The 16,399-nt window shown below is 45.6% G+C and overlaps 1 protein-coding gene across 1 annotated transcript in view; it reads left to right on the forward strand.

Annotated features, from left to right (window-relative positions):
- Positions 1-2,589: 2,589 nt before the first annotated feature.
- Salm (spalt major) overlaps positions 2,590-16,399 on the forward strand; it is a 124,731-nt gene continuing 110,921 nt past the window's right edge. Inside the window, exon 1 of the mRNA XM_076313392.1 lies at positions 2,590-3,441. Within this exon, the coding sequence (XP_076169507.1) occupies positions 3,339-3,441 (103 nt within the window). The 5' untranslated portion in view covers positions 2,590-3,338. The remainder of the gene's footprint in view (positions 3,442-16,399) is intronic.

Genomic DNA, 16,399 nt, shown 5'->3' on the forward strand with positions numbered 1-16,399 from the left:
GTAGAGTGCATCTTCGAATATTCGTAATAAGAGACACCTTTCGTGATTTTAGGTACGTTGAAAATGAATTTTGGAAAAGTATTGTAGGAATTTGGACGCGTTTAACTGCTTCTTTGTTAACAGTGTTTCGAGTTTAGGAATAGTGTGAAAATCGCCAAATTCCCGATGAGAAACTTAGTACAGCGAGTCTTTGAATATTAATATCCGACGAGAAGCATCTTTCATAATTTTAGGTACACTGGAAACGCATCTTGTAAAAATATTGCAACGATTCGAACGAGTTCGTTGTTTCTTTTCTATTAGCATCAACGTCTCGATAGTAAGATTTAAAAGCAACGCGAAAATCGCCAAGTTCGCGATGAAAAGTTCAATGTAGTGCGTAACTTCGAAAATTTGTATCGGAAAAGAAAATTTTGTAATTCGAAATTTTTTTGCAATTCTAAATTCGCCTTGCAAAAATATTCCAACGATCCAGCAAAATTTGTTGTTACCTCCTTTTCATTATCAATATCTCGAATTTATAAACAACGCGACAATCGTAAAATTCTCGACAACTGACTCGATACAGTGAGCATCTTCGAATATTTACGAATCGGAGGCATCGTTCGCGATTTTAGAAATATTACAACGATCCGAACGCATTCGTCGTTTCTTCTTCTTTAGCGATCAATCTCCCAAGTTTGGGAGCTCGATTTGAAATGTTCAAGTTCCCGACAACCGACTCGTTGCAGCGTGCATTCATCGAGAATTCGTAATCGAACACACCTTTCGCGATTTTAAGCGCGTCGAAAGAGCGCTCCGCGAAAATACCACGAAAATCAACGTTCCCCCTTTTTTCGTTAATATCGGGAATCGTTTGGAAAGGACGCGGTAAGAATCGCGAATAGTTCACGAGGGCGAGTGTCCCGGCCGTAAACGTTGCGAGAACAATCGAGAAGCGTTACCAAAACATCAATACCTTCCGTTCCGTATCCGATAACGCGGAACGAAAAGCGGATCGCGGAAAGTCTGACGCCGCTCGGCGAACACCGGCACACACTCGCAGCGTTTCCCCGACGCCGCTATAAAAACCGCGTCAGCGCGACGAGAATACAATCGGGCGAGCGAGCGCGGCCGCGCGGGGCACGCACGGTGGGGAAGCCGTAGAATATTCACGCAGCATACAAAATCATAAAGACGCGAGTGGCTGGCTATAATAATGCATAAGGGGGCGGGGCTGCGCTGAGCCAGGCCACGCCCCGCGCGGCCGACCGCCCGGTGGGGGAACCCGCGCCGGAAGGGGCAACGAGTTGAGACAAAGCTCGAGTAGGGAGTTACAGAAACACAACTGAAGCTGCAGCAGAAAATCATCGGAGCCCGTCAGACGGTAATTCTCTCTTTTCTCCTTCGAGCCGGAGGGGCGTGTTTAGCGAAAAGTGCCGATAACCGATGCACGCATCCACGGTCTTCCTCGAATAACGATACGAGGCTCAACGTCCGTACACATTTCCACGCGTAACTCGCCCGTACGATTCGTGCACCTCGGTGCATTCGTCTCCGCGAACCAAATCCATCTTTCGCGGCGAAGAAAATTAATCGCGCGTCCCATCGATCGATTACGATTCGCGTCGAGTTCGTTCGCTCGTCCGCGAAGTCCGAGAACGCTGCCAAAGAAACGGAGAATTTTTGCGCGAAAATTTTACGAGACCGTCTCCCGGCGCGATGTACGATCGTTTCTCGTAAATCGTTCCGACCCTCGATTTTCTCCAATCGAGCAAAAATTCTCCGAGGTTCTCGACGACGCGTCGAAATCGTTCCCAGAACGGTCGCTTCGAGGAGCGCTCCTTCCGGTATCTTAAAAGCGAGCGTTCGTTACGTTGCGCGTTCAACGTAGCCTATAATCGCTCGTTACGATTTCCAACGATATCGCACCGCGATTTTCCATCGACTCGTCGAAGAAACGGGCACGAGCGTTGGGTACCGCTCGCGAATCGCAAGACGATAGACCGCGGAGCGTTCTCGCCGGGCGGGAACGATTTTCCACGGATCGGCGACTCGACTCGCGCGAAGCGAGGAAATTCGTGCGTCTGTGGACACGAGCCCTTCCCCCGTTCCCCTGTTCGAGGTTCCCGGCGTATCGACGGCGCGAACCGATTAATTTATCATCGCGGCGCGCGTAGGTGAATAGCGCGACGGAAGTGGAACGTTTCACGGGTGCGCGCGAATACTTTTTTTCGGCCGGCGTACTTATCGAATTGATTCAGATTCATGAGTACACATTGAACTTGATCCCACCCCTGGCGAGCCGGCAGCCCGGCGTTGGAGAGGGTGTCGCATTGGTGGGGCGTCCGCGAAACGGCTCGGCACGGCGCGACGCGAACCGTGGACTGGCTGCGGTGGAGGGGAGCGGTGTGAAGAGGGGCGGGGGACGGGGACGGGGACGGGTGAACGGGGACGGGGTGGGGAGGAGTGGTGGAGGAAAGCGCGCGCAGGCCTATCCCCTCCGTCACCATCAGGGCGCGACGGTCAGCGCAGGAGAGGGGCGTCGCGACGTCAGGCCCAGAGCTGGTCCGTCCGTCGTCCGGCCGACTCGAGGCACCAGAGCCGCGGATTTCGCGCGAGATATAGACCATAAACACACATACACGCTCGCACACGTACGCACGCACGCACGCACGCGGTGTCCCGCGTGGGACAGACGGACAAACTCGCCTCTGGGTGCCACACGTGCGCACACCGGTGTGTCTCGGGGGTCCACGGTATAAAGTTCAGTGTGTGACACAAAATACAGTGGGAACAGAGAGAGAGAGAGCGAGAGAGCGAGAGAGAGAGAGCGAGAGAGAGGGAGAGAGAGAGAGCGAGCACGAGGGATCGAGAGAACGCGAGAGCGAGAGAGAGAGAGAACGCGCGCGCGAAAGAGAGAGAGAGAGAGAGAGAGGGAACGTACGAACAAGAGAGAGAGAGAGAGAAAGAGAGAGAGAGAGAGAGAGGACAAGAGCCCGCGCCACGTGCCGTTGGAGAAACTCGAGAGTGCGCGGGTTTTCAAGATGGGTCGAGTGTGTTACTGGCCGAGTTGAGGCGCGTTCTTTCCGCATGGGATCGTTCAGGAAGTGGATTAGCGCGCGCAGGGAGGTGCGGCTCCCTGACAGTGTCGATGGTGAAGTACAGCAGTGAATCGGTTGCCCTACGAGCGAGATCGCCGAGTGCGGTAACGAGCGGCCGGTCCTCGCCGCGGCGCGGACCGATGACGTGTCGTCGGCCCGTCTGAAGCAGCGAGATTTTTTTCCCTCCCGATTCGGCCCGGGGTAAACCCCTAGGAGGAACTCGCCGCGACACCAGAGATCAACAGGCAAGAAGGGATGTCACGGAGAAAGCAAGCCCGACCGAGCCGTGCCCACCTCGAGGAGGATCTTGTCCAGGGGCCTTTGCTGATCAACGCCGTGGGAACCGTGAACGAGACCCGTAAGTGATACACCAACGTCCCCGGTCACCGCATTTACGTTAAACGCGCCGGTGAACAACGACGACGACGACGAGGAGGAGGAGGAGGAAGTAGTCGGGCGCGCGTCGTTTCTCAGTGACTCCGTGGAACGGATTAGGGAACACCCGGGTACACAACCCACGAACACGCTCGGGTAATACGCGAGAGCGCGTCGACCCGCCGGCCAGCCTCGCCAAAGGTACGCGTACCCGTCCACGAGTACGAAATGGTGCGCGCCTACCGATTGTACAGAGTTTCGAGGAGTCGCGTAACCGTGGAACCAAGTGAACCGAGGCACACGGTATTCGCGGTGCGTCCACCGCGTCCAACGCGTCCATTGGGGTCCTGGGTACGGTGACGCGACGCGACGCGACGCGAGGTTTCGGTTGGTGCGACTGTCCGCGTCGAGGGTGTCCACGTTGTTTGGTGATCGTTCAGGGGACTCGGTTCGCGTCGGTAACCTCCCCGAAGTGTCGAATACGGCTGAACGGTACCGTGTCTCGCAAGTGGTAACGCCGCACGGGCCTACGACACGGTTGTTCTTCCTCTTCGTGGTTCTCGCCCGATGCGAGTCGAGCAGATCGGAGAGTGTCGCCCCGTATGGTGTTTATTCGTCTCGAAGTGACCTTCCGAATCCTTCTGTGCAAACACATCGCGTAACCCCTCTCCCCGGGGGATCGGTTTACAAACATTTTCCACTTCTTCCAGACGTACCGGCGATATCCAGCCGAGACGTTCCCGCGACTTTGATTCTTGCCCCTTCGCGATCGTTTCCAAAAAAAACTTTCGAAAATACTTCTTCCGGACGAATTTCACGAATTTGGAATTTCACGAGGCTCGGGTACTTCTTCGCGAACGTACCTTCCCTTCACGGGTTCGCTGCACGATCTCTGGTCACACGACCGACCCTCTTGCAACACGATTTCGATGGAACACGGTGCAAGAAATACGAGTACTCCCGTGACACGGTTTTTCTACACCGCGATGCTAAAATTGCGACAATCGCCCTGCGCTTCTTTCCTCCGGTTACACAGTTTTCGCTCAACACGGTGAAAAATTTCCGCCGCTTCTCCCGCGACACGATTTTCGTACGACACGGTCCAAACGTTGCGACAGTCTCGCAACGCGTAGGCCTACGACACGGTGCAAAAAAATTACGTCAGTTTTCCATCTTCTATAACCCGATACTCTTCTAACGAAATTTATATGCAACACCGTGCAAAAATTACGACAGCCTTGTAACGCGATACTCTCCTAACGAGGTTTCCGTACAAGACGCAAAATTCGCGATACTTCTCCTGTAACACGGTTTTCGTACAACACGGTGCAAACGTTACGACCGTCTCGCACACCTCCTACAACGCGATGCTCTAGCAAGATTTTCGTACAACACTGCAAAAATTACGACTGTCTCGCACACCTCCTACAACGCGATGCTCTAGCAAGATTTTCATACAACACTGCAAAAATTGCGATGCTCCTCCTACGACACGGTTTTCGCACACCCTGCTCCATTCCTTTGACATTGGCTTGGTAAAACGCAACGTAGAACAACCCAACCCCCGTACAACGCGAATGTTTCCATCGCGCTGTATTCAGGTTTCGTTGAACGCGGTTTCCACGCGAAGAGGGCCGCGTTCGAGGAGGGTCGAGATCGGTTTCTCGAATTTTAGTAACCGCGCGGATATAGCAGCCGTCGGCGCCGCGAGATCGGTCCCCGTTGCGATCGAAACTCGATTCGGAGTCGCTCTCCGTCGGACGTCTCGCGTCGCGACGCGTCAACGAGCCATCGCGAGCCTCGCGGTACGCTCTACGTGTTCGATAACGACCCCGTGTATTCGATTTCCTTTCGCGAGTATTCTACGCTTCGAGTTCCAAATCTCGGTGAAAATTCGACGCGTACTCCGAAAAAAAAAAGGGAAAAAACGCTTCTCGAGTCGATTTTCGTTTCACGACAGGGGAAAAAGAGTTTCTCGCGCTGCGAGTGCGATGACCCGCTCGAAAACGCGAGCGCGATCCCGCTCGGAGCTGATTCCGCTTACCACGTACGTTATCGAGACGCGTTTCGCGCGTGAAATTCTCGCCTTCGTAACGAAATCTCGATTACACCCGGTTTCTAGTTTTTCGATCGACGGTTCCTCATCGACGCTCGAAAACCACTTGCCGTTCGGAAGAGGATTCCAGACGGTTGAATCCAAATGCAACTCTTTTTGAGAATTCCAAACCCAATGCGTTGTTTCTCGATCGTTTGTTGATTTCTGTTCTTCGCTGACCAAATTGCGATACTTCCGAACGACTCGTTTGGCCGCTATTCCCGCAAAAGTATCTTCCAATTATTCGAAGCGGTGAGAAACTATGAGAAGCTTCCAGATTGTTAGATTCGAACATACTTCTATATTTTTCACGTTATTCGTTCGTCGTTTCCCTATTTTTCTCGTTTATTGGCCGAACGGCCGTACTTTCCAACGACTCGTTTAGTCATTGTCAATGCAAAAGTATCTTTAAAGTTTCCAGCGCAAAGGAACCCCAAAATTGTCGAATGCAGACACGATTTTTCTCTTCGAGAATTTTCAACGTTCCACGCTATTCGTTGATCGTTTGTTTATTATTGTTCTTCGCAATGGGAATTGCAATACTTTTAAATGACTCGTTCAGTTATTATCAAAAGTATCATTAAAGTTTCCAGCGCAAAGGAACTCCAAAATTGTCGAATGCAGACACGATTGTTCTCTTCGAGAATTTTAAACGTTCCACGCTATTCGTTCATCCTTTGTTTATTATTGTTCTTCGCTGTGGGAATTGCAATATTTTTAAACGACTCGTTCAGTTATTATCAAAAGTATCATTAAAGTTTCCAGCGCAAAGGAACTCCAAAATTGTTGAATGCAGACACGATTGTTCTCTTCGAGAATTTTCAACGTTCCACGCTATTCGTTCATCCTTTGTTTATTATTGTTCTTCGCTATGGGAATTGCAATATTTTTAAACGACTGGTTCAGTTATTATCCGTGCAAAAGTATCTTTAATGTTTCCAGCGGGAAACGAAAGCGTGTTATTCGAAGCGATAAGAAACCTTGAGTGTCCTGATGAGTAAATTTCGGTAGAGCGGGATAATCGCTGGTACGATGTTGGACTTTGCACGGATTGTAGGAAAACCGTGAAAATGAACGCGCGATCGACGGTTCTTGACTCGACCGGAAATCTTCTTATCGTTCTTATGGATGCTTGAAATTTTGTGCGGAGACTACAGTCGTCGAAATTATCGTCTTCGCGGAAGCAGGTAGATATTTTTCAAACGAAGAACTCTCCACGGGACGTGGAGTACGCGATATTCGTAGACCTTTCGAATGCACTCGGTGCACTCGGTGCACTCGGTGCACTCGGTGCGCTCGATGCACTCGGATACCGGAGTAGACGGTCGATAGCGTCCCGTGTTGTTCTTTCACGTCCAAGGAGATTTCTATTTCGTTCGAACAACGTCCCGCTGCTGTTCCTTCGGCTACGTTTTACTTGTAAATACTTCTCAAAATCGTTTCGCTGAAATTCCGAGGTCTACCTCTTCTCCGGAGTCTTCGGGACGGTCTCGAGCTCGAAGGGACGATTTTTCAGCCACGAAGACTGAAAAAAACCACGACAGAGCGCGAACTCGCGCGCAGTGGAGTCTCCACGATACTTTCGTTAACCACGATTGTACCTTTTATCGGCTAATGTTCCAATACGAAACAAGGAGTAATATCGTCGGTCGTGAAACAAACGGAGAGGAAAATTTCAGTCGTAATATCGATGGTCCGATATCGTTCTTACGAATTTAATAATGGAATCGAGCCAATGTATCGATATTTCTGTACCACGTTTCGATTAACCAGTGTCGAATATCGAATTCAGTTTCATCGAATGGTGATCAGATTTTTCTTCGGTCGAAGCAGCTCGTTTTTGCGAGTTTTCTCACATTGGATTCGTTCCACGAGATTCAACGTGGCCGGTAAACAATGTTGAACAACACGTGTACACAATTTATCGTTTCGCAAAGAGTCGTTCGAAACGATGGAACTCGAATTTTAAATTTCCTTCGAAACGAACTTTTCGTCGGACACCTTGGCACACGTTGCACTCGTTCGCGATATATTTAACGGAAACACGAACGTTTCCAACGAGATTACGAGTCCCTCGAAATAATTTCTCTTCTTTATGAAGCCTAATTACGGGCAATGGTTTTTCTACGGTCCTTTGTTTCTACAAGAGGCACGTTGCACTACGATAAATACTGACTCAGTGGCGATAGTTTCGAGCACGATGACTGCTAATCGCGGTGAAAACTTGGACCAGGAATCTCGACAGAGACTTTAGACGAATTGGCCGAAAGTACCAAAGAGTGTCGACACGCGTAGTATAAATAGTTATAGTTTTCTCGAGATATCGTCAATGGACACGTTACGCTTGTGTTCGAGCTACTCCGCGACTCGCTAAGAAATTGACCGCGAATTTAAATACTTTGAGAGATTTGTACGATATACGTTGACAGGAAACGTAACTATCTAATAAGAAAATTATGTGGAGAGATTTAACGTATTCTGACAGAAAGCGTAACTATCTAATAAGAAAAAATATACTTCGAGAGAGAGAGAGAGAGATTTGGCATATTCCTGCAAGAAATATAACTATGTATAATAATATATTCCGATCGAAAGCGTAACTATTTAATAATAAAATTACTTGGATCGGGAGATTTAATATATTCGGACAAAATACGTAACTATTTAATAATAAAATTATTCGGAGAGATTTAATATATCCGGACAGAAAACGTAACTAATCGATAATAAAATTATTTGGAGAAATTTGATATATTCTAACAGAAAACGTAACTGTTCGATAATAAAATTATTTGGAGAGATTTGATATATTCTAACAGAAAACGTAACTGTTCGATAATAAAATTATTTGGAGAGATTTAATGTATTTTGACAGAAAACGTAACTATTCAATAATAGAATTATTTGAAGAGGGAGGTTTAATACATTCCGAGAGAAAACGTAACCATTTAATAATAAAATAATTTAGTACGCAGGGCGTTTCTCAGAATTGACGTCCACTTTCCCTCGTCATCGTATATTTCCGTGGCTCTCGAGTCCTTCGAGTGGGCTTTGTCACTTTTACTCGAATATCTCCGGTTATTTTTTCACCGTACGCGTTATCTTTCGCGCGACGTTAGAAAATACGCGATAACGGAGCCGGGAGAAAGCAAAACGCGTCGTATAAAACTGAAACTCGCCTCCATGATTCCAGTGGCGAGTAATAGAAACGTTTAGGGCACGTTTCGCATAATGGCGATGCACTCGAAACGACGTTAACGCGCAAATGCCGTTGCCAATTCCTAAATCGTGTCGGTGTTGCTTTCGCTGGATCGCCGGACGACCGGCCGCAAATTTATTCTTTTTTTTTTTTTTTTTTTCGGTTATTCGCTCAAAGTTTCGAGCGAATATTCAACAGAATTGAAACGTACGAACGCTTCGATCGTGACTTGCAACTCTTCGGTCGACAACGCGTAAATTATCCCCCTCGAACCGAGTGTTTCGCGTTTCCAAAAAACAAACTTACTCGAGCAACGACTCCGCGAAACGAGTTCAGCGTTCCACGATCGCTATTAATTTCGCGCCACGTTGCAATAAACGATTCGAAAAATCCTCGAGACCTCCCTGCGAACGGTGAACCGATCTCAATTTTTATCGAGAAATTTCGAGGCGTGCAATATGATGAAAAATATTTAAAAATACGGCACGGAGCAATATCCAGTCGATGGAAAATCTATTAAATTTACACGTAATGCACGATTCGAAAAATTGTAGAGATTTTCCAGTGAACGGTGAATCGATTTCAATTTTCGCTCGAGAAATTTCGAGGCGTGCAATATGACAAAAAAATATTTAAAAATTCAGCACGAAGCAGTATCCAATCGGTACAGAACTCATTGAATTTACGCGTAATGCACAATTAGAAAAATTGTAGAGATTTTCCAGAGAACAGTGAACCGATTTCAATTTTCGCTCGAGAAATTTCGAGACCTACAATATGATAAAAAATATTTAAAAATTCGGCGCGGAGCAATATCCAGTCGATGGAAAACCTATTAAATTTACACGTAATGCACGATTCGAAAAATTGTAGAGATTTTCCAGTGAACGGTGAACCGATTTGAATATTCGCGCGAGAAATTTCACAAGCGTGCAACACGATAAAAAGTGTTTATAAATACGGCACGGAGCAATATCCAGTCGGTGCAAAACCCATTGAATTTACACGATGCAATGCACGATTAATTTACGATAAATTCACGCGTGACGCACGATTCGAGAAACTGTAAAGAGTTTCCACGGAAAGCTGTCAGAATTTTCGCGCGAGAGATTTCGAAATGTTCGATGGGATAAAAATTGCTCGAGAAGATGGCAGATCGTCGAACGATCGACACGAAACTCGTCGTATTTACGTGTCCCGCGGACTCGAGTTCTTCGAGTAGAATTGTTGCTGGAATATTTTGCTTAGATAACGGCTGGATGTGTCTCGCGATCGAACGCAATTGAACATTATTTATTCAGTCTTTCGAAACAACGGGATCAGTTTCCACCGGGAGCCTTTTGCGCCAAAGTTGACTCGCTAATGGATTACTCGAACGAATTCGGTGCGGCGCGATCCTTTGAGATCGAAGTCCGCCCGGGGGAAAAAAAAAAGAAAAGAAAAAGGAAAAAAACGAGGCTCGGCTGCGTGAAATTTCACAGAACCCTCGTGAATCTTTCGCAGCACGCAGTTCGAAAAGAAACGCAGATAAGAAACGCAACGGTGAATGAGGCCGGTGATAGCCTCCGCGAGATCATCGAACTTTTTTTTTGTGTTCGGTTGGTTCTGGTATTTGTACTGTCAGATTGTAGGTGGACAGCGCGAAGAATCCGATGGCACGGCGATGGAAGATCGAAATTTTTCACATTCCGTGGCTCGCCGTGCTCGTAACGTCGGATCGAAACTCACCGGTGCAACGTTCATCGCGCCAAGTGTCCAGCGTGCACGTGAAATCGAAATTTCTCGAAAATTTTAGCGTTTATGAATTACTCACCACGGTGTCTCTCCTTTCGTTGAAAGAATCGAGCGTAATTTCATCGATTGCTCGTGGAGCAACTTTCTTCGAGCGATCTCGACTTTGAACAACTCAGGTACTACTTAGGTAGTCCTTGGTTATACGATACCGTTTATATTTTTCTTCGTTATCTCGAATCGAACGATAATTTGTCATTCTCTAATATTATTCTATACCTTTGTCCGATTTGAATAATTTCTCGTGTCTCGAGAAGGTGTACAGAGCGGGACTATAACTTTGAGATTGTCCAGATTACGATCTTAATTAACAACCTTAAATACACCTCAGTTTCGCAATACGTTTTATATTTTTCTCTCGCGTTATTTTCCTTTACGCGAGTATCGCGAGTCACTTTACGCCATTGTTTCATTTTTGAGATTTCCAATGGGACCCAAAACTGGGGCAAAAATCTCGGGACTGTGCGAATCAAATTTTCTTACATTGTTTCTTCGAAGTGAACGTGTTTCTTCGAAGTGTGTTTGTTCGTACTTTTCAAACCGATCGAGTGTTTTTCAAATTTTCAATTTTAGCGTTTCGATGGATTCTTGTACCGCTAACGTTTGAATTATGAATTTAATAGTATTTTACGTACAGCGAGGAATTTAATAGAAAGGCTACGTAAAACCGAATTCTTTAATATTCCGAAGATTGTAAAACTTGTAATATTGGATTGCGAACGGAGCCAACGGAAAGATGTTGTTCGACACCGTTGCCGCGTGGCGAATCGAATATACACAAAAGTGGTACTCGAACTCGAGTTTCTTCACTTTTTTCGAATTTCTGGAAATTGCAAACGCGAATTACACGTAGACTTAACGAAAAAGATATTGCCGTAGATTATCTTTATTAGCCGGCTATTTCGTTCAACCGCGAATCGTTAAATGAAATTGCCGTCGCAGTGAGATAGTATAAAAATACGCAAAGGATGCACGTTTTTATTTCGTCATTTTTCACGGAGCAATAAGATTCGTAACGTTGAGTCTCGCGATCGATACGAAAGGATCGAGTTGACAAGTGGTCGATTTGTTCAGCGACAGTGTAAAAACGGTGTTAAATATTGAACGTTTCGACAGCCTTGAATCTTCGAAAACGTCATCTAACTTCAAATCGGAGTTGTATTAATGCAAAAAATTGATCGGATCTTTAAAAAGGAAAAAATGAAACGAAATCTTGAAATCGCTCGCCTAGAATTTTTGGAGGTTTGTAACGATTGTTCGAAACTCGAATTCCAATCGTAACGAGGAAGAAAAATTGCAACGCAACGGAAAGGAAGTTTGACAATCGTTTCGTTCAGTAGAAACGTTCGACAACGTGATCGTTGAATCGCAACACGGTTTTCAACCGCGAATAATCGTCGAGTTCCCTTTCATTGCGAACATCTCGACGATTACGCTTCGTAATTAATTAGAAAACGAGAATTCACCGGTCGGGTTCGAGTCGAACCCATCTCGCGAACCGGGCCCGCGAAAATCTGAAAAAGCATCGAGAACTTATCCCGCGAGTGAAAAGTTTCTTCACTTTCATCGTTTTCTCGAAATCGAGTTTTCACGAGCGTTTTATTTTCACCGCTCCCCGCGTGGAAAATAATCGGAAAAGCGCATCATCCCGCGCTCAAGATCGGACCACGAAATGAGTCACGAGTGTAAAAATTTCGATAAGAGCGCGCTCGTTCGTACAAAGTTTCCGCAAACATTTGTCGATTATTAGTTTTCACGATCGGACAACCACGATAAGTCGTATCAGCGAGCATAGTGCACGATGCGTTGTCGATTTTTCGTGGAGAATTGTTATCAGAATTGTTATACGAGAGCGACGATCCGTCGAAAAACTACATCGAAATTATGCAACGGTTTTCCCCCTTCTTCTCCCCCCCACACCCCTACCCCCAGCCCTCTCCTCGTCCTCTTCGAGGATCGATCGTGGCATAACTTTCCGCGATTAAGGTTAAAGCAATTTATTGCATTTCGATTTGTTCCCTCGAGTGTATCGAGTAAGATAACATAGGTAAACTTTATTTGTAATCGATCGGATATAATATAAAATGGCGTTAACCGTTGCCAAATCGATACAAAGGAAGGACACACATGTTCCCGTTTGAACAAACTTCGTGCGTCTTTCGCGAATTATTTTAACGAAATAATAATTTTCACCGGATTTCGCGACACGAGCGAAACGAATTATTATTGGAAACAATGCGAGTGCGAAGTTCGCGTACGAGGAACCAGGTTCAGGGAATCTTAACGGAGATCTTATGAATTAGTATCGTTGAATACGGTAAAATAAGCGGACGAAACGATGAATTACTGTTTTTATTGTTGTGAATCGTGCGCCGTTGCGAAACGAACCACAAAGGAAGCGATTATTCGATCGTTAAAAACGCTATTGCAAGAATAATCTTCGGTCGATGAGTATTTGTTTTAAATTTACAACACTTCGATTCTAGCGTCGGGGTCCTCTTCGACCGATCGATAATACCTTCTGGAAAATAATTAACCGTAACGGATAACGGGAACGTTAAAGTTCTTTGAAAGTTGACAACAAGTTGACAATTCTCCAAGCACGTGTATTATTTTTCGGATACACAACGTCGAGAACGTTATTAATCTCGAATAATGGGAAACGATTGTTAAAATTCTTGGCGATTGAGGAAAAGTTCCCTAATTGCGCAAACTCTTTTTTAAAATTACCGACATCCGGATTGGAAGACGTTGTAATTGTTAAAACAACGGGAAACTCGATTGGTTAAAATTCTTGGCAATTTCGCGAAAAGTTTCCCGATTACGCGAATCATGTTTTTGAATTACCGACGACCGTGGTGGGAATCGTTGGAAATTTTAAATAATGGAAACAGTAGGTGACGGTTAAAACTCTTGGCGATTTGCGAAAAGTTCTCTAATTGCGTGAATTATTTTCTAAAATAATCGACAAACAGGACGTGTACGTTGTAAATTCGAAAGAAACGCTCGACGTCGAGGATACAATTAGCGAGATCGGATCTCGATCGAACGTGCACTCAGATTCGAGGTAGGGGGGAGGGGGAGGGGGGGAATTTGTTGAAAAAGTTATCCGTCGATTGTTACGAGTTACCCGATTGCGATTTCCGCGTTACGCGAGCCATTACGCGTAAATGAAAAAAAAAAGAAGCGTTCGGTCGCACGATGCTTTTAAATATTAACCTCGGTGTTTGGGTTTCCTGTCGGAAACAGTTAAACTAATGTTTGCGATTGAAGACGAATCGCGCGGCGCGGCGTGGCGTGGCGTGGCGTGGCGTGGCGTGGCGTGGCGTGGCGCGGAGTGGCGTAGCGCGGCGCGGCGCGGCGTTTGCGAGTCGGCGAATCGAAGTTACCGTAAACAGCCGCCATTAACGTAATAATATTCCAAACGTACCACCGGCGCGCGTTCTACGCGATATCGCGTCTTAATAGACAATAATTCGTAAAGCCGAGATTCGACGTTTTTAATTGCCGATTATAGTTACATTCGTACGGGAACGTTGTTGGTTGCGTCGTCGTCGTCGATTAGATGCGACGCGATCAATTAATTATCGCGATGGAACATTGGGAAAAATTTGCTCCGCTCGTTCCTAGAATCGCTGCTACGTTTACGTCGGTGTCGGACAAATCGTGCGAAATGTATGTGCATAAATTGAACGAATCGACGAAAAGAAGCATTTTAAAAAAAGACAAAAATAAAAACAAAGCGGATCGGGGATCAGACCGGATGGAAATAATATTTTTGTCATAACGCGCGATTTTTCTGAACGGTCGGCCGAAAATTTTCTCGGTAGAAATTTCGTTTAACGGATCGTTGGCGGTGTAACGATAAACACGGGTCGTAATCGAATTTGCGAATCGACCGGTTAGCCTACCGAGTACGCGACTTAGTAACAATTTAATTTGCAAGCCGATCGGCGATAGCAGCGGTCCTCCGCTTACAAATTGACTCGATTCGAATAGAAATTCTTGCCGAAGGGATATTCGAGCGGCTTCGTTGGCCACGATCGTTCGCGGAATCGATGAAAAATCGATCGTACGCGAGGAGCGGGAAAAATATCGACGAATAAGAATCGTTCGTGGTGTGGGCCGATCGGCCGTGTCCGGTTTTAGAGTTAAGCAACGCTGTCGGCTATTTATTTCGCTCTAACCGTCCGGTTTATGCGTTTCTCAATTAAACGATAAACAGAGATATCGTCGTGCCCCGGGATACGAATTGCCGAACGTCCAGGGCTCCGTGTTTCTCGATTAATCCTTGGGCCCGCGGCAGTGCATCCTTCCCGCCTTTTTACCATCCGCCGCCATTCGTAATGGCAAATTGTCGCGAGTACCGACGCGAGCGACAGTTCAATCATATTTCACCAACCTACGAGATTAAATCGTGACGGTTTCGCGCGCGTTCCTCGTACGCTGACCTTCTTACCGCGATGGTGAATCGATCCCGACCGAAAACAACTGCCGAGGGTTTCTCGAACGATTTTTTTATCGTTTCGTCTATCGTCGCGTTCGGGTTTCCCGTTAACGGACTGCACTGGGATTTTCCTACATCGAGATGAAGAAACAACCAACGAGATGGTGTTCTTTTCCATGGAGAAACATTCGTTCTGTACGAAACGATTTTTATCGTTTGGTGTATTGTCGCAATTGTTCTAGGTTCTCTCTTAATAGGCTACCTTGTATCTAGTACTGATTAATCGAATGTCGATATTCTATCCACGAGGAAAATTGATTCCATATAGAGAGTACTGGTTACGATATGAAAAGAATTTTAAACTTTCGTATACCATCACGGTTGTTCCAACGTCTCTAGTAGGCTAGATCTTTCTTTAGTTTAGTTTTAGGTTTTCTGTTAGTAGATTAAGGACTCATATATTGAAACGATGCAATAATCAGTCGAAGCTGATATTCTATCCACGAGGAAAATTGATTCCATATGGAAAGAGTACTGGTTACGATATAATAAGAATTTTAAACTTTCGTGTGCCATCACGGTTGTTCCAACGTCTCTAGTAGGCTAGATCTTTCTTTAGTTTAGTTTTAGGTTCTCTGTTGGTAGACCAAGGGCTCATATATTGAAACCATGCAATAATTAGTCGAAGCTGATATTCTATCCACAAGGAAAATTGATTCCATATTGAAAGAGTATTACTGCACAATGGAAGGATTTTTCATCCTTTCGTTTACCATCGCTGTTGTTCCACGGTTTCTGGTAGGCTCGATTTTTTTTTAATTGTATAACGTTTAACAACCGTTTTCGGACTGTACGTACCACGTAGGGAAGATTTTATTCGAGCGAAGCCAACGTATAACGATTCGTTCGATCGGACGGTTGAATTTGTATTTGTTCACTGGGACGGATGTATTTATTCAATGTCTTTATCGCGTCGTAAAACAGAAACCAGAAGAGAAATGAAAAAAAGAATATGAACGCAAAAGAGATATATATATAATACAACGGTTATGGACGAATAGCTAGAGATTCGGCAAAAACTGTTTTACAACCTGATATACACTACCGCTCGCAAGTATTCGAACGCCATCGTAATATCGAAGAATAGGATATTCGAGCCGGTATAAAATATTTATTCGACAGATTTAGATAGTGTTTTTATTATCTGGACCAGAGTGAAATATTTTTGGAAATTAATCGTTAAATTTTGTCCGATAGCCCCGTTATTCGTAGCGTTTTGCATTCCGAGCTAATCGTTATTATACACAAATGAATTAATACGAGAATCATTTGTGATTACAACCGAGAATTATAAGAATTCTCTTTATACGAGAATAAAATTATGAAAAATTATATAATACTGTCCCAAG

This window comes from Ptiloglossa arizonensis, chromosome 1 (genome assembly GCF_051014685.1).
Source record: "Ptiloglossa arizonensis isolate GNS036 chromosome 1, iyPtiAriz1_principal, whole genome shotgun sequence".
NCBI classification, from domain to species: Eukaryota; Metazoa; Arthropoda; class Insecta; order Hymenoptera; family Colletidae; genus Ptiloglossa; species Ptiloglossa arizonensis.